The sequence below is a fragment of the Coloeus monedula genome (genome assembly GCF_965178545.1).
Source record: "Coloeus monedula genome assembly, chromosome: 1".
In the NCBI taxonomy this organism is placed as follows: Eukaryota; Metazoa; Chordata; class Aves; order Passeriformes; family Corvidae; genus Coloeus; species Coloeus monedula.
Genome location: NC_138781.1, coordinates 25,944,863 through 25,963,260, shown reverse-complemented (window position 1 = coordinate 25,963,260; position 18,398 = coordinate 25,944,863). Strand labels below are relative to the sequence as shown.

The 18,398-nt window shown below is 38.2% G+C and overlaps 1 protein-coding gene across 1 annotated transcript in view; it reads left to right on the top strand.

Moving 5' to 3' along the window:
• Positions 1-18,398, top strand: part of COL28A1 (collagen type XXVIII alpha 1 chain) — a 62,372-nt gene that overhangs the window by 35,671 nt on the left and 8,303 nt on the right. The window contains exons 24-28 of the mRNA XM_082297063.1: positions 2,766-2,837; positions 4,308-4,376; positions 10,399-10,467; positions 12,996-13,064; positions 17,863-17,931. Coding sequence (XP_082153189.1) covers positions 2,766-2,837; positions 4,308-4,376; positions 10,399-10,467; positions 12,996-13,064; positions 17,863-17,931 — 348 coding nt within the window. The remainder of the gene's footprint in view (positions 1-2,765; positions 2,838-4,307; positions 4,377-10,398; positions 10,468-12,995; positions 13,065-17,862; positions 17,932-18,398) is intronic.

Below are 18,398 nucleotides of genomic sequence, written 5' to 3'. Positions count from 1 at the left end.
ATGTCTACCTAACACAATGTAGCTCAAAATACAGCCACTTAGTTCAATAGCTTTTGCATGATAGCATTTTAGGAATACCAATAATGCTTTACTCCTGGCTTGACACAATTCTACCAGTACACCTACCAGAGGATGCTGAATAGCACATTGAACCACACTCATTCAGTAGCTTTTATTTCTGATTTTTGAAAACTCTAAATTTCCTTTGTCTATAATCTAGAATATTGCTTCACTCTATTTTTCTTATAAAAAGAAGTGATGAACATGACTTAATTGTCCAGTCATATCCTTAATCAATTAGGTTTTGATTATGACAACTGTTTTATTTTCTTTATAACAACCATGGATACAAGATTTATGTTTCTATACATTTTCTTTGTTTTGAAAGAGTGTAGAAGCAACTATCTTTATATTACTTCTTTGGAAAACTACTTTAGAACTTGCCCTGGAAAGGCTGGAAAAGCAGATTAATTCATTTAGCAGACTGTCTGTGGCATCAGTGGCACTTGTCTTCTTGCTAGTGCACTGACTTAGAGCAAGTCACTGTGATTTTCTCTTCCAGACACCACAAAACTGTGGGAAGCAGTAATCACAGAATTGCTCCTGGGACATCTCTTGTGTGACTGTTAAAGCCCCAACAAAATAATCTGGACTAAAGAACTGTTTCTTATATAATATTTGTCTGTAGATCTGACCTAAGTAGATTTATAGCATTTATAGCTATGCTATTAATAGGAAACCCAGGCAGTTGACAAAATCCCAATTCTCAGGGAAGAGAATGTGTTAACATGTATTTGATATTTACAGTGGTCTGCTAAGATTAAATGAAAACATCTGTTTGGCTGTTTTTTAGTGTACTGAGATTAGAAGTAAAAACAGATATGAACCTATGATCCATATTTTCCTTCTTGTAAAATAAAAATGTTATTAAACATTTCTAAAACACTTCTCAATTCATCCACACTTGCAGAACTATGGATCGTAAGAATCAGGAAGAGGTGAAATTGACTTTCTATTATAAAGCTATTTATGATCTAGAAGCATTCTCATTATTAAATTTTTACAGAGGTGGATCAGAATTCCATCATTTGAAATTAGGAGGCACGAAGAGACATCTTCCAGAGCTGACACAGTTTGGTCAGGGTCTGTTTAAAGTTTCTCAGTGAAACTGTCCCATTGGATTCAAGAGTAGATGCGATTCATACAGGAACGACCCACTATACAAAATTTACTTAAGCATAAGGCATGCTTGCATCCCTATCCAAATGTCATTTAAAGCAATTGCAGGGTTTCATCTTAACCAGAACATTGAGTCTACCTTGTCTTTCTACATTTACCTACCTGCTAGCCTAAACCTAGGATGTATATCTTTAGGAGACCCAAAGCATCTCTTCCGTTTTTCTGGTAGGACTAAACTGGTTGATAAGAACTGATTATTTGTGTCTGTGGTAGAGACATTCATGGGACGGGAGATTTTGACCCAACGTCTGTTTTTGTTGTATATCCAACTAGAGTACAAGATGATTTGTTTTCCAGACATGGATATTGTATTCAGACAGACCAGCTGCTGAGGTCTGAGCTGCTAACTGGACTCTCTTCTTGAAGGATTATATTATTGTAGAAATTTACAGGCACAATGCACAGTGAAACAGCTGTTTTCTGTTCCTTGTAGTTTTGTTTTTCTTGTTATTTCCTTTTACTGGAATAGACAGGGAAATATTTGTGTATTTATATGCAATTATTCTTGAGGATATGTTTTACCTATATACATTAACAAAACTCTGGGAGCTGTTGACAGCCCTCTATAACACTCTTTTGTAGAATGTATCACATTTCTTGGTTCTGTGGGACTGAGTGAAGGGCGAGCAGTTCTCTGTGAACAGCCACAATATCCATGCTGTGCCTGGGAGGGAGGTGGGTGTGTGTCAATGAGGATTTCCGATTGCCAGGGCTGTCGTGTGAGCATCTACAGTTCAAACCAACAACGTACCTGAGAGATGCCTCAAAGCAATATGTTCTCTTTCTTGGTTCTGTGAACAGTCTGTTGCAAGTTCAGTTAATTTTCTTGTAAAATGTCCGGAAAACTCTCACTGGAATGAGGAAAGAGGAAAAGTTTGCTGTTTGCTTCTCTTCTGGCCATGAAAGGAAGCATTGAGTTTTTGCAGATGCACAAATCTTTAGTGGGAGTCAGTGACAGGGTCAACAGGAGTGATTGTCTCTTGATAAGAAAGTATTTTAGGCTGATCTTTTTCTTATAACTGGTTGTATTTCTTTCTTTTCCTACTTTCCCTTGTAGAATGAAGTTTTGCTTTACTGTATGAGAGAACCAATGTTATTACCTGGAAGTGCAAAATGTGCAACATGTAACTTAAGGCTGGCATATTATATTTCAGTATTCTAAATTCAGTTCTCATTGCTCAAACTTACTCCCAAATTCATAAAAGTTTGTTCTTGAAAATAAATTTAACTTTGTATTGCCTGAATTTCAAGTCAGTGTTCTGAAGGTTTCTCTCTGCAACTACAAATCTAGAAATTAACAATTTCCTAATAAAAATTCTTATTCTTCTAAAATCTTAATTAATTCAATTGAAACCACAATAAAAAAATCACAGAATTTCCTGAACTTTGGGAACAAATTTCAGGAGCTGGTAACTGCTATTCTACATTAAGCATATTAAATTACTTCCTTACATATTTGTTAAAATTCTTTACACTGTGATAGTCCAAGTAGTGGCATGATTTCTGACTTCCTAGTTTGTGTTTAGGGGGACCAAGGACCACCTGGACCACCTGGATCCGATGGAGCGAAAGGTGACAAAGGTGGCAAAGGTGAAGCTGTAAGTACAAATTTAATTTAACGTACTTTATGTTCAACAAAAAAAACAAAACAAAAATGACTATGTGATAACTCAATATTTAGTTGCTTAGATTTAGTTACTTAACTAAGTGCAGTTAATCATCCTTTAGCTAATTTAAATCTTTCATGGATATTTTGAAGTCCTTTCCTGTCCTAGATACAGCACCAGTTGTACAAGCAGTTGGAACTGGATATAAATGGCTCTCATTTCATTGTCATGAAAGGGATACCGTGTAATTCCATAAAAATCGTTATGACTGCTCATACCTGTTTAAATACAATCACTGCTTTGAATTATTTTTCCTCCTTCCCTTTTTTTACTCTTCTCTGATCAAGATTTCTAATACCACCTGCTTGACCAAATTTTGCAGTTTCAATTCCTTGAATTTTCAGCTGTTTTTCATACTGGGCAGTTAAATCCTCTTATTTTAAGATTTTCCACCTCTTGCTTTTCTGATGGTTGGTTTTAGAGGGAATTAATGCCTGAGTGTCCCAGCTGGCACATTCCGTTACAAGGACATATCATCCTAAATTTCAGTCACCCAAAGCCACACAGACATGTTTGACCAGCCTCTCTCTTTTCCACTAGAAAGTGGAAATACTGATGCCATCCTTCAACCACCACATGTCAAACTTCCACTAGCACTATTTTCTTTATGTGTCTAATCCAGCTTTATTTCAAACTACAACCCTGCAAGCACTCCCAAATGCACTGAGGTGGGGGACCTGAGTGCTTCCAAATTCCTACTCAGCTCCAATTTCCTATCATTCAAACTGATGCTGAGAAGATCCTTTGGGATGAGAATTAGTTCATAAGGCATTCACTCCAGGTTCCTGGTGTAATGCCGTGTGCCTGACACATTTCACATCATGTAACGTGCAAAGGTTCTGTTGTGTTGTCATGGGGTTAACATCTTTCCCCTGCCATTCCATGCCCATGAGCTGGAAAGACCAACTTAATAAACCACTGTCAGACATGGACAAGATTTATATGGCTAAGTGGGTAGCAGGATGGGTCAAAGCCATCTGCCCTATGAATGCTGAAAGGGAGCCTGGGAATGCCTCCAACAGTATGAAAAGCAGCTGAAGGGGCAGATGAATTGAGCGGGGAGTTCAGGAGAACAGACTACCAAACATAAATACATGTTAGGGTTACCTAACCCCCAAATTTAGATGGGTTAGCTCTGGTATTTCAGTTGTCTAATGCTTGCAGCATATGAATCATGGAGCAATGTCTGCTTTCTCACTGCTTTCTCTGAGCTGAGAACAATGTTCTTAAGTCAAGAGTTGTACTTCTTCCACCAATCTGAGTCTTTTTAGGCTTCCACCTGGGACTGAGGATGGCTGTTGCTCAGTAAACATCAGAAATGTGAAGAAATTATTTTCTTTGTTGAAGAACACAAGTACCTTGGGACAACTACTGACATGCTTTATTCCTCTGCTGTACCAGGGACCTCCAGGACCAGCAGGCCCTAAAGGACCAGCAGGCCCAAGAGGCATGGGAGATGCTGGAGCAAAGGTACTTGTCCAGTGGTAGACCAATGCATCTGACTTGTAAACAAGGTAGACAGACATCCTCTGAAAAATGTGTTAGATAAGAATGACAAATATATGACAAAATTCTTTTGTCCCACTTTTCATTTCTGTTAGAAGAAAAGCTTGTGATAGACTTTTGTGATGTGGTAGAAACTAGTTCTTGCTTTATCCTCAGAGTTGATGCAGATCTGCAGGTTTTCCATACATCCAAAGATCCAGGATGTTTCTAGATGCTGGTGTTCCCATGTGGAAGTCAGAATCCAACACAAGCACAGTATTGCCTAATAATTATGCCCTTCCTTTCTCTGGCAGAAGTGTGAGGGATGCGGCCAAACAATGAGTTAGGGGTTACATGGAACTACTGAGATATCTTTTAAGTTCTCTTTTAAGAGAAGACTATAAACCTTTATCTAAAATTAGTATTTATTTAGAGGCAAAACTCACAAAAACCCTCAAACAAGTGAAAAACTGATAAAGGGATTAGAAATACAACACTGAAACACTTCCAAGGTTTTTCATAAAACACAGAATAGTTAAGTCTTATCTATAAGCAGTATGTAACTCACCTAAAAGTCACATTGTCATTTTTATGTTATTAAAAGTCAGAAAAATAGACTTAAGACCAAAATCAAACAACAAATTTCTTTAAAATATCCCAGAGTGGTTTTATTAATTATTTCCTCATTGCATATGTGAAATGAGAAACAGGCAGCCTGTTGCAGGACAAAGCAAAAGAAATACTGCCCAAATAAGGTTTTTCCCAAACAGAAAGAACTTTCAACTTCAGTTCCCTGAACAGCAGAATTCACATTTATATAAACTGCAATAGCCTCTCAAAAAAATCCACAATAAAGGAAAAATTGAAAGACATTCATTCTTGGAATGTCTTGACTTTAGAATTACCACAGAATGGTCCCAATGTCACTGGGATCTGGGAAACCTGGTGTTGTGCAACTATTCTGAATTACTGCCTATCAATACAAGGCATTTCACTTTAAGTAATGCAAGAACTAGAAGTAATTTCAATTATGTTATTCAATATAAATTTTAAAAAATGCATATGGCTAAACTAATTAGATTTTTCTGTATGAGGTTGTATCTTTCCAAATAGAAGTACCAAGCTTGATATAATGTAGTCTTATAATACATGTTTCTTGATACTACAGAAAAACATTAAAATCCTAGAATCTTGTATGAAATTATCAAGGTAGATATTGATAAAGATTTGACTTACGCCTACAGGACGTCTAGGGGTATCATTATGTCTGAATTCTTCCTTGCTTCCTAATCCATAATTCTGGAAAGTAGTGTTTCCTAAAGAAAAGGAATTAGAAAGTCACATTATCAAAAACTCCACACGAGAGTTTGAGGCTGGACTGGAGGTGTGCTGTTGATGTGATTCTTCTAGCACTTTCTGTGCTTAGGTTTTCAGACCAAAGAGGGTTTGAGTGATCCCACAAGCCAGGAAATGGATTTCCTTCAGATGAAGCCAAACTAGGTGATGTGATCTGCAGGGGCTCTTAATGTTCTTCTACCCTGAGTGGGGGTCAGTCCATGGGAGCAGACTGGGCAGGTCTCCTCACACGCTGTAGGTGTAGCCACCAGGCTCCAAATTCGCTGCTGTTGCACCTGCAGCTCTGTGTGTTGATGGACACATTGCACTAGGAGCTGCCTATCAACAGCTTCCTACTCATAATAACCATGGATAGATTCATGGTATAGATTCGGAATGCACTGTATTTATGGGTTGGGAAGTGGCATCTTGTTCTAGGAGGAGCTGTATTACACGGAACCCTGCAGAGTAACACAACACAATGAGGGCAAATCATGCTTACACCAAATTTTGTATGAAAAATTTTCATGGATCTACAGGTTTTATTTGTGTTACAGTGTGATATTGCTTACCAAACCTGCCTGCTCAGAGTAATGCTTGTCTAACACTCTGTCAGGATAATAAAAAATTCAAGAGCTAAAAACACCTGGTAAAATACTTAATTTGTATTTTTTACTTTAAAATAGGTATGTTTCTTTTTGATGATGTCCCTAGATTGGTGTGTTAGCCATGTTGAGTGAAGTGTGTGTTGTTCTGTGCAGAGTGAGCAGCTGTAGCTTTTGCAGCATATGAGTGGGGCACCAAAGCAAGCATTATCTAATGAGATATAACATCTCTGATTTACTTCTGTTTATTCACACCAGACATAGTATAGAGTGCATTGGAAAAAAAGGAGCTAAATATATAAGCATCTCTTCTCATTTCCTGATTTTTTGCTTCTGTTTGCCCATACTACATTCTGATTTTTTAGTCTTTGCATAACATCTTGGTAGCAAAGGTGCAACAAGGAAAAAGAATTCACTTGAATTGCAAGAATTCCCCCAGAACTTAGTTCATAAAATGGAAAATATTCTGGCTTTTTCCAATGAAATGTAAATGCAATGTCTACCTCTTACACCTACCACAAAAAAAAAAAAAAAAAAAAAAGGTAAGAACAGTGACAATCTCTGCATATAAAAAAAGAACATTTATTTGATTAAAGAGGCTCATAAATTTACATACTAGTTAATTTGAAATTCCTTTGAGGATCATTATATAGGAATGTTCCACTCATCTGAATCAAAGCTCTGTTCTCTCTGCTTTCAGAAATGGCTCACATATGTGCACACTGCTAGACAGGAATTTTATGTATCAGAGGTCAAATTCACACGAAAACAAAACTGGAACATGTGGGATGCATTCAGTCCTGGCAGAACCCTGTTTTCTGTAGCATTACAACAGAAGCACATAATGTCAGAATATAATAAAAATTTGATTTAAAAGCACTGTCGCCTAGTCTCAAACTAGAAGATGAGTTACAGACGTTCAAGAGCAAGAGCCTAGCACTAGAAATAAAGCAAGTAACTGGATAGCAGAAAGATTATTAAAATCCTTAGCACAGTGCATGAACATTAGGGCTGGATCCAGTTGCAATATGAACAACTTTTGCAGCTTGGGCCTTGCCTATTTGAACTAAAATGTGGAAAGCAGAGATGTAATATCTTTTTTTTTAAATATGTTGTTCTTACAAATACTGTTATATCCATTAGCTCTCACTAAAGAGAGTATTGCAGTGTCTGCTGCATGTTTCAGTATCAAATACATATGCTTCACAGTAAATGACATATATATTGGGAAATCCAATATTTACTTTTTAGTTGACCATTAGGTCATTTAATGTTTTTTTTTCTTTAATAAAAGGTACAGAACAGACATTGGACTCCCACACTTTACAGTGTCTTGACTCAGCTCTTTATTTCTTTCTTCCGTGGTGGTTCTCTAGTTCAATGTTTTGCTGATGGTGACAAGCTTGTCTACAAGCACAATACAGGAAATAAATTAGACCTCATCAAAGAACAGTATTAATCATTTTTGAACTGAATTCCCTGAAGGACAGTTTAGTATGACACCTTAGAAAAAGGAACTGCTCCACTTCACAACTCATAAAGCAAAATAAAAGTCTTTTTCTTTAAGCCAAGAAATACAGAAGCTGTGAGGATTACTATAAAGCTCTACAAAAGAGCTTTTCAATGAGACATCTGGTATTAACTAAGCATGTGAGGCTAAAATTCAATCCTTCACCTGCAACGACCCTGTGGAAGACTGTGTTACCCGCGGGAGGAAGAGGCAGATGGCTTCAGGTCACACTTCAGGCTCTTTCTGGTCAGGGCTGGTCTAAGAGCAGGTTGTAGGTATACTGGATACTGGGCCATAAGGAATCATTTAGGTTTGATAACCTCCCATTCAGTTTCCATCACAGCAGCTCACAGGCTGTTTCACAGGCCACAGCATCCCAGGATCCCCTACAAAATACATTTTAATGTAATATCTGTATCTCTTAGCTCTGGCATCTCTGGCAGATTTCAGAGGGAGGCTTGGGCAGGGAAGGCTTTGGCTGCTCCACACAACTTCTGTTCATGAAGAGTTGTCCTACAAACAGCATAAGATTGTATTGTGGTTGTGGGGACATTGAGGACAAATAAATATTCCTTTGATAATATATGGTACTAGATAGGAAGATGGCCAATGCCTTGGCTCTTTGCATTGCAAGGAAGGTCTGATATAAAAGCCTTAGGTCATCTGAGGGAAAAATTTCCTCCTGACTGAACATGGCACTTAATTTAACCCAATCACCTTGACACAGCAATTTGAAGCTAAGAGCATCCAAGTACCATGCCTATGTCCTGCTCAAACTGGCCAGTCTCCAGTGCTTTGGATGAAACAGGAAATGAAATTCAAAAGCTAAATATTACATCAGGAAGGAGAGCATTGTAAGCTTGGTCTAAGCCTTAGCCTTTGGGGTCAGGTTCCCACCTCTCCAAATCCCTCAAGCCTGAGTGTAGTTTGGGCCCTAGTACCTTTGCATAACTAGCACGTGTGTTGGGACTTAGCATGAGGGTATCATGGCCATGGATAAAAAACACAGATTGCGGTGATGTCGTTCTAGAGACTGAACCTTGGGAATTTCACCTAAAAGTAGTCACTATAATGATTACACACATTCCTCCCAGAGTGTAAAGAAAATCTGTAGAATATTCTGTTTGTTTTTTCCTTTTTAATCTGTTTGATATGTTGTTTCATTTCACCTACCCCAACTCAAGTGACATCTGTGATTTGCAATTTATACTTGCACCTCTCTCCTAGAACGAATGCTCCCTCTGCAGGCACAGCCCTTTCTGCAGCTTTTCCAAGTGTAAAAATAAGTACAATTAAGTGTTTTTATAATGAATTATTTTTAATTTTGTCAAGAAATACAATTTCTTCTGCTCTGTTATTAATATATGATATGATCAATAGCTTCTCAGTGCATTTTTTTATTTTGCACTTGCCTACACAGGAATAGGTTTAGGGATATCAAGCTAAACCCAGTTCAGAATACTCTGCATCTCTAACTTATCGATTATAGACTTCTTTTTTTTTTTTCAAGGAATGGATGGGAGTTTTCAAGTAATCTTGCGCTGAATGTGTGCCTATTCCCTCATTTGTACAATCACAGTCTGAGGAAAACAAAACTGTACATTCCTCCTATCATTAATGTCCCCTGTCCCCCCATCTCCTTCACTGGGTTTGTCTGCAGCACAAGGGCCAGCACCAGGCTCTCTGTTACACTCATTTTCCCGTGACCAGACAGCTGCTGCCTTTTCTCTGCCTGGTTGTTAAGGGGTGAGTCCTCTCTGGGTTTTCTTCATTCTTCAGCAAAAGCATAAATTGAATGTCTCTCGATTACCCAACCTCCTACTACCACCAAATATGCTGGAAATTAGTATGGTCAAGGCCCATACATTTCTGATGAATTTGGCTGAAATCAACAGATGACTTCAAAATATACTGGAAGAAAAAACCAGAATCAACACACACAAGCAGAAGCACAGGCGGAGTATCACTTAAACTTAATTTCCTTCAGAAATCAAGCTAAATGTATGTACTTTTGTATGGCTTTTAAAAAAACCAGCTATTCTCTTTATTCTTCTATATTGATGCTATTGAAATTCATTTAGTTTTCATAAACACCTAGATTTGGCAGTTCTGGAAATTAAATGTCTCTAGTGTCAGAACAAGCACAGTATCAGTAAAAGGTCATGATCACGGTGCCACTAGTAAGCTCCCTGTCCATCCTGGTAAGCCCCTGCAAAATATGATGGGAAAATGGTGATGTTTCCAAATGGGTTCCTTTCTTTTTCTTTTATTTTTTTTTTTGTAGCTCATAAGCCTGCAAAGTAGAGCCCTAACTCTGCTGGTGATTTTGATCACATGGACCTTTGCTTGGGAAATAAAGTTCTGCACCTAGACCTTAAATGATGCGGGTGCCTGTATTTTGGGCTCCTTTTTTTCATGCCTATCTATAAAGCAGCTATTTACTTATGTAGCATTTGTTTGGCTTGTTTTTTAAACTGAGTAGTTTGACTGCTTCATAAGTGGATGAAGGATGTAACATTTACTAGATGATGACTGACATTTCTGTGACTATTTTCAGGGAGACCCTGGAATTCCAGGCCCTCCTGGGCCCCCGGGGCCACCAGGAGTGGGAAGCATGGGTCCCAAGGTTGGTATGATGCCATGTTCAAGTTTTTGGGCTCTTTTGTGGTGCTGGCTGCCAGACTCTGATCTCTCAGACACCAAGCGATCTTCATCAGTTATTGATTTACACTGGTGCAACTTCAGGATAAATCAAGCATATAAACATGGTCACTAACCATACACTTCTACCAACTGGATTAGGAAGAATACTAATGGGATGAAAACTGCGTTTGCAGCCAGACTTTATGAGGTTACATCTGGAGATTGAACAGAGTATCAGGATGGTAAATTAAATGAAATATCTCTTCTGGTTGTATCTATCCTGTTTACAAGATATTCTTTTGTGCTGGAAGATACATTAAATGTGAATTTTATGTTTGCAATTTTTGCTCAATCAGATTAAATCCAATTAATTTCGTTAGTAAAATCATTAGGAAAGAAATACGAAAACAAAAAGTTAATTCTATAAGCAACCAGTGTGCAACGTGGGCAATTTTTTCTCCCAGCACTGAAGTGATTTGTAATCTAAAAAAGACATACTGATAAGAAAAGGCATTCAGTACTTGCCTGGATTTCGTTATTACAGGTTTATCCATCAATTATTTTTACAGAGGCAATGGGGACAAACATTGTGTATATTTCTCCACTTCTGTTTCATTTAAACATAGACACACCTTTGTAACTTTTTGCATAAGAGCAGAGAGTACAGAACCCTCCACTGCCATTTTGTATAAGCTAGCATCTGAATGAAGAAGCATTGCTATCACCAACTCCAGGTATGCAATAAGCAAAGAGTGTGAATACCTTTTCAGGATGTGTCTGATTTTACCTTGCTTTCTGAAAGCTGCAGCAATTTCAGTACCTTAGTAAATCATACTGACATAGCCTGTTTCAAGTTTGGACTGTCAAAATCCTACAAATGTGTGACCCTATGTGCTCTTTGCACAAAGCCTTTGGGACTGAAAAATATGTTATGAGTGGAGAAACAGTATTTTGTTTACAAGGGTGAGGACATGTCTGTAGTCACTCTCCTATGAGGAAAGGCTGAGACAACTGGGATTGTTCAGCCTGGCACAGAGAAGGCTTCATGGTTGAGATGACCTACCCTTTTTCAGTGTGTAAAGACCAGCAGTCCTTGGTTATTATCAACAATTCTTGTCTGTTATTACCACCAATCCTTGGCTGGCTCCACAGCCATAGGTGTTTGAGACATACAATTACCTGCTTACCTTCTGGGAATCGAGAGCTGAAAGGGCTCTCACCTTGGACTGCTGTTTATAGGGTTGCAAGAGAGTAGACTTTAGTCATAGTGATTTTCCATCCTGGCCACAATTTGAGTCTGTAACTTTCTTTGAAGGTTCAGTAACTAAAATATTCCACTTGGGTTGTTATTCAGTCAAGAAAGATAAAGTTTCCAAGCCTGTTTGTTAAAAAACAGGAGGTCATTAGATGCCTGTTAGTTCCTGGGAACAGACAGTGTTTCTGATAAGCTCAGGAGGGGCTTAGTCCAAGTGCAGTTCTTCAAGGCTGAGGTTTAATGAGCATTTCTTACATCCTAGTGCAGCCTGGGGCAGGGAGAGGCACTGCCACAATCCACCCTGGAACTAAAGTTAACTTCTTTGGGCCTCTACAGGGGTCACTTAATTGCAGCCTTCCAGTACCAGAAGAGAGCCTGCAAGAAAGACAGAGATGGACTAGGCATGTAGTGACAGGACAGGGGGGAATGGCTTCACACTGAAAGAGGGTGGGTTTAGATTCAATATTAGGAAGAAATTCTTTAGTGTGAGGGTGGTGAGGCACTGCAACAGTTGCCCAGAGGAGCTGTGGATGCCCCAACCTGAACTTGACAAAAACTTTTATGAAGCTTGATCAAATTTTGAAAACTTTGTCAACTAAAAATAAAGAAATAAAAAAGGAAAATCAATAATTTAGTTTTGATGTAATCAAAAGGATATACTTCACTTTGTCACTTTGAAATATTAGATTAGCCTGCCTGCAAAGCACAAGGGCTCTACCTGATTTTTACTGTATTGATACAAATCAGCATGTGCTGCTTTGGCTTTACTCTATTTCCCTCCCACTTATGATTTTCTGAATGACTGATGCTCCTAAAGACTATGGCACCACAGGGGCTTGGCATATGCCCATGGTGCCCAAGAACTAACATGCCTGTCAGACTTACACTAGGTTTTATTGCTCTGGTCCTTTGTGTCTCTGCTGTTGTGCCTTCCTTTGGTGGAGTGATTGCACAAAGCTGTTCTGTAAACAGGGTTTCTGTTGTCTTCTGTGTGGGGAAAAATGAGGAAAATATCACACTGTGTTATGAATAAATTTTATTCTGTAATTATTTCCAGATTAATTGTTCCTTTGCTTTCCTAAGAATTTGCCAAGGATAGTTACCACAGCAAGAAAGTGTAAACCAAAGAAGAATCAGAACTAGAGTCTTTGACATGGTTTTACTTTTTTGCTTGCAGCAATTTTGGGATTATTTCCATAGTGTTACCACGAGTTTACCTCCTGATCCTTCTTTTTTTGCCTCACTGACTGTTATAGGGTATTATGGGACGTAACGGCTTCCCTGGCCCACCTGGCCCCCCTGGCGCCAGCATACAAGGAGACAAGGTAATCCAGGTTAATGCCATATCTGCTCAGTTTCTTCTAAAACTGTTTCTTAAAGAGACTGTCTTTTTCTTGTCTTCGCCACCAAATCAATGAACTCCTGCAAGTATTAATTTTGCACTTAAATTTCTTATTTGTAAGCTATGCAATATTTACTTTGTTTGCTGTGTTATCCGTATTGTTTGCATCCAATTGCTCTTCTGTTGTTCTTGTCATTAAAAATATATTTAACCTGGAGAAAAAAGGCTTATCTCTGCCACATCTTATTGTTTTACTTAGATCTGTGGTTTTCTCTGGGTAGCACTTGTAAGAGGCAGTAACGGAGATCTACTGTGGCAAAATAAGTTAAACAAAATGTTGGAATATAAATGAAATTAGGCAGTCTCCCATATACTCTTAATTGAGTTTTTACTCAACCAATTCCAGCCACAACTTCTGTCCTTAAAAGGAGAAATACAAACAAGACAACATATTCTGAGCATTCAGTTGTTAAATTGCCTTGTCACAAATGTGTGGAAAAATTATTAAAACTGGAGGCTCCAGTGGAGAACAGCCCAAGTTTCTCCTGTTTTCCTTAAATCAGTGTGCTTAAAATAGAGCATATGACTGAATATTTCCCTGGATCAAGAGTATTGTGCTCAGGTCTCCAACTCTAAGTGGTCAACCACCGGTGATTCAGTAAAAGGAGCAATGTTCTAGTTGGGTTAGAAAAGGTGCCTCCCTATACTGTGATTTTGGCTCTAGATACTAAAGCCATCAGGAAATTCACTGGCAAACAGGTCTTCCTTGGAAAACAGTGACATTCTGAAGCAAACAAACAAACAAATTGTGAAAATGTATGTTGTTTGCAATATGATTCAGAGGAGAATCAGCTTTACCAGAAAAGCACAGATTCCTTTGGAATTTATTTTATTCAAGACTTACTTTGATTACATCTTCAATGTCTTTCATTTTTATATTTGTGTTCCATCATTTCTGTTTCTATTCTGTAGAGGGCTCTTCCCTTTTTTTCACTGTGAGGTGTTTCATAGCATAAAAACATACTTTCTTATGTTCTTTCTTTTTCCCTTATTGTAGAACTCCCTTTTATGGGTTCTGATTTATCTTGTTTCCAGACTTTCTTAGACAGAGATCTCGACATGGTTAAGAGTCACAACTGTCTAGACCTTTGTTCTGATCTGTTTGCAATTTGCCTCTGTATTAATTGTTATCAGTAATCACAAAGCTAATACATATTGTAGTGTGAGGATATAAAAACCTCCTTATTTTCTTTTCTCTTTTTCCTTTGTTCACTGAATCTCCACAGGCTCTTTGCTGTATTCTTGTGAAAATCAGAAAAATTTTCCCATCTCTGTATTGCTTTATGGTATAGGAAAACTCTTTCCTGTCTGCCTTTAATAACAATTTCTGTTGTGTTTCCAGAATCTAATATTTGGGTTATATCTTTGTTAATTCTGTGGGTATGCAAGGTTAATTATAAAAGCACAATTACTATTCTGGACAAAAATGTTTCAGCAATCAAATGCATCTGATGATACATTAAAAAATATGCAGATTACATAATATTATTCTGTTCCGGTGAGAAGGTAAGGGTTACCCAGAATATGGTCAGTGTGCACATATACACTTCTCTCTCTCTCTCTTTCTCTCTCCCCCCTTGTCTCTCTCTCTCTATATATATATTTAGATATGCACAGATGTATGTCTGGATGTTATGTTGGCACTGCTATGAAAAAATATCTAAAGCATGTTTTACAAGTGTAGAGAACTCAGTGTCATTATGGAAGCTTTCCAGTGGAAGAAGAGAGTTCACTGACACACTGTCAAAGAAAGGCATGTTTCTAATGCAAGGATGTGGAATTTAGGGATGTTGGAAAGTAGTGTGTCCTGGTTATGAAATGTCTTTGGTCTTGAAAACAAAACTGTAATGATATGGTGGGTCAAACTCAGCTTCTATTGTTTTTGTAGCAGTCCATGAGTTGTGTAGGCACCATCAGTCTTGCAATTTCTAATTTCTTCCCTTACCAATTGCTATTTTAAATTATGATTATTTTTATATAATTCTTAGGAGCAGCTTCTTTCTGAGCCACTTTTGCAACTGTCTTGCTCTGGTAGCACCGGTTTCCTCCACACACTAATGCTTGTTGATCTTCTGTCTATTTTGTCATTCTATCTCTTCTCATGTCAAACTTCGTTCTTTTTGGCCACTCTTCATCAGATAAAAGCTACTCTGCTCCTGCATTTGAGCTACCAATATTACTCCAAATATTTTTTTATATATAGAGAGAGATCTTGGTCTGCATATGGTAAGAATGGAATGCCAAAAATGAGTTGGTTTTCAAGTTATTTTATGTTGATAGCTATGTTCACAGATCTTCTTTTTTTATACTTGATTCCCTTTCAAAACCACAGTCTAGACATTCTCAGATCTGCACTCAGTTCATTTTGGTAATACTGGTGGTCAAGTTTGATTTTAATTATGTACGTGGATTGAACTGTCAAAGCCATAAATATTTTTAAATTAATACAGCACACTTCTTGGGTTTTACTAAATGTACTGTTATGGAATCCATGATAAAACCTTCTAATGTTGATTGATACTTGTTGCACAAGTAGAGGAAGCAGGATTTGGTTCCACAGTTGATGTTTTAAAGGATGAAACTCACATGTGTGCTTGTGAGAAATGTCAGCTGTATGGGTATGAATTTACTTAGAACAGTAGGTCTCATTCAGTTTTCATTGCCTGAGCACCTTCCTAACAATGTCAAATGGGCAGCAACAAATGGCAGTAATAAATCTGGTTTTGTTTGGTCTGACATGTATTACTAGTGAATGACCACTGGAATACACAGCATATCCTGATTTTGGTTCATATGCGTGTGCTCTGCAGACCTGCAGAGGTGTTAACCAGGAAGCTGTGCGATGACCCAGGGGGGAGGGATAGTCCATCCCAGTGCTGAACAGCAAGCCTTGAAACAAACTGGCACACCATTTCACTGTGTTTAAAAGCCATTTGCATTAATACCTAAATGAGGACCCCGAGAAGCACAATCCTGCTGAAAAGCAACTTAAAGGAAAATAGATTAAATAGTCACTGTGAGCTCCTATGACAGAAATAAATAAATTGTGCATCCCATCACCTTAGGAGTATTTCCTATTCACAGGAAATCCCCCTAGTGGATCAGCTATGTAATTTGATACATCCACTGTTTTCCAGTCTCCAGCATTTACATAATAGTGTCTGAATTGCTGCTGCTGTCAGAAACTGGGGAGAGGGGAAGTTCTGCTTACAGAGGCAAGAGGCTACTGGTTAGCGGGTCAGGGATAGGTAGCCCTGATGGCAAGCAGAGCTTTTAATTCCCCAAGTCGGGGCTAGTAGACCAAGAGGCACCCACAGGGCAAGGCTATGAAAGCAGTGCTCCAGTGGAGATGTGAACAGTGGAGTGCCTTGGATACCTTTCCTTGCACAGGGCAAGACCACAATGCACCCAAGTGCAAACAGAAGCCGTCATCTCAGCAGGATCTCAGTCAGATCTGGAATTTGGACAGGGAAAACCATCCATTGACACGTAGTACACTGTGTCTTTGAGGAGCTGCATGTCATTGCCTGACTCCTGGTGAATTCCCAACTCATGGGAGCCAGGAGCCCTTAGTACAAGGAAGAGAAGGCTGGCTTAGCTGTGCGCTGTGCAGCTGTTTCTCTGCCTGCAGAAATCCGTAAGCTCCTATCCAGCACAGCAGGGATAGTCAGTGATCGGTCTTGCTGCACTGGTGCACCTTAGGTGAAGGCTGGATAAACTTGGAAACATCTTTGTGTTTTTCTGTCCATTTTGAGCAGTATCACCCCTTTAGACCCATTTGTGAGTAGCAATACAAGAATTAGTAAAGATGCTTCAGAGGGGCAGTGAGAGCTCTTGACTGAAAAGTAGAACAGACTAACCCTGTACTTGCACCTCATAGTTAGGTTTGATACAGGTGGTAACTGCTCCTGATCTCACTGACATTCTCTGGAGCTGGCTTTGGTATCTGCACCAGGCACTGCTGTTAAGTGAATTATTTATGTAATATGAATTATGGTGAAGCATTTATGTAGCAGGAAATATAATCACTTCTAGCTGTGTTTAAAATGCATACAGCAGCTGATCTGTAAAATCATTTGTGTTACCCTATTAAATAAAGCAAGAAAATTTCTGGAATCCAGAAGAATTTTCTGTGTGTATATAACAGCTGTGTTTTATAACATTGTGTGCCCACACTGCTAGTATGGACATGCTTCTAAAGTCAAAGTACATGCAGCAGGGCATGTGTAGCAATCCTTATAAACAGTTTTGAGCTTTGTAACTGGACTGACACTCTCTTTTGAAGTATCAGCAGAAAAGTGTTCTGCTTTCCACACTGTGAAGGGTAGAGATGTCTTCTTATTTACTTAAGATCAGAAAAACTAAGTTTACCCTGGAGAGATCATGAATGTGTGTTTTTAGAGAAAATTTGGTTTGGACCTCATTTTACTGCTTGTAGACAGGATGACTACAAGCCTCAGGATGACTGAGCCTCTAAGAGGTTACTTTTGTCTTTCAGCTCTTTCAGTGGAATGACAAATTTTCATTTAATTAATCAGGAATTAATAAGGTTCTCATTTATGTTCTGAATCATAGCCAATTGCTTATTTCTCCAGCCTTAGACCAATTTTGTGTGCTTCATCCCTGCTTTCCCTCTGATGCAGAGTGTTCTAAAGTGAATAGAGAACAGCATAGATTTTACATTAATTTTCAGTTAAACTTGAGTTTCATATTCTGTTTAGGGAGAAAAAGGAAATAAAGGTTTTCCTGGACTAAAAGGATCAATAGGACATGGCCTTCCTGGACAAAAGGTAAATCCTAAGTTTGAAGTAAGGAAAAAAAAAGGGTTTTTTTTCCTTTATTGGTGATTTGGTGTGACAGGTCTTTGAAGAGAAACAGAAGGCAAAGACATTACCTTGTTTAGCTAGCAAGGTAGGTACCTACCATTCATTGTCAGCTTTGAAGTCTGTGAAAATCCTAATGGTCATTAAGGACCAGATTACAAAGTAGGATCTAGAATGAGGTCATACCTGTTAGCAGGAGAATAATTCTAAGTTATTAAAGTTATGTATTCAGTTATTTTTGATGTTTTTGGGGTATTACAAAATGTCCTTTTATTTGCCAGTCTCTGACAAAAAAACGAATTGCTTTAGAATTAATATCATTTAAGGGCTTTGTTTTATTTGACTTGTTTTTTTTCTGCAATGATTGAAAGCCAAGCTTGAATCTTTCCTTACTGAATAACTTCCTGGTTTTTATAAAAATTGTGATAATTTCC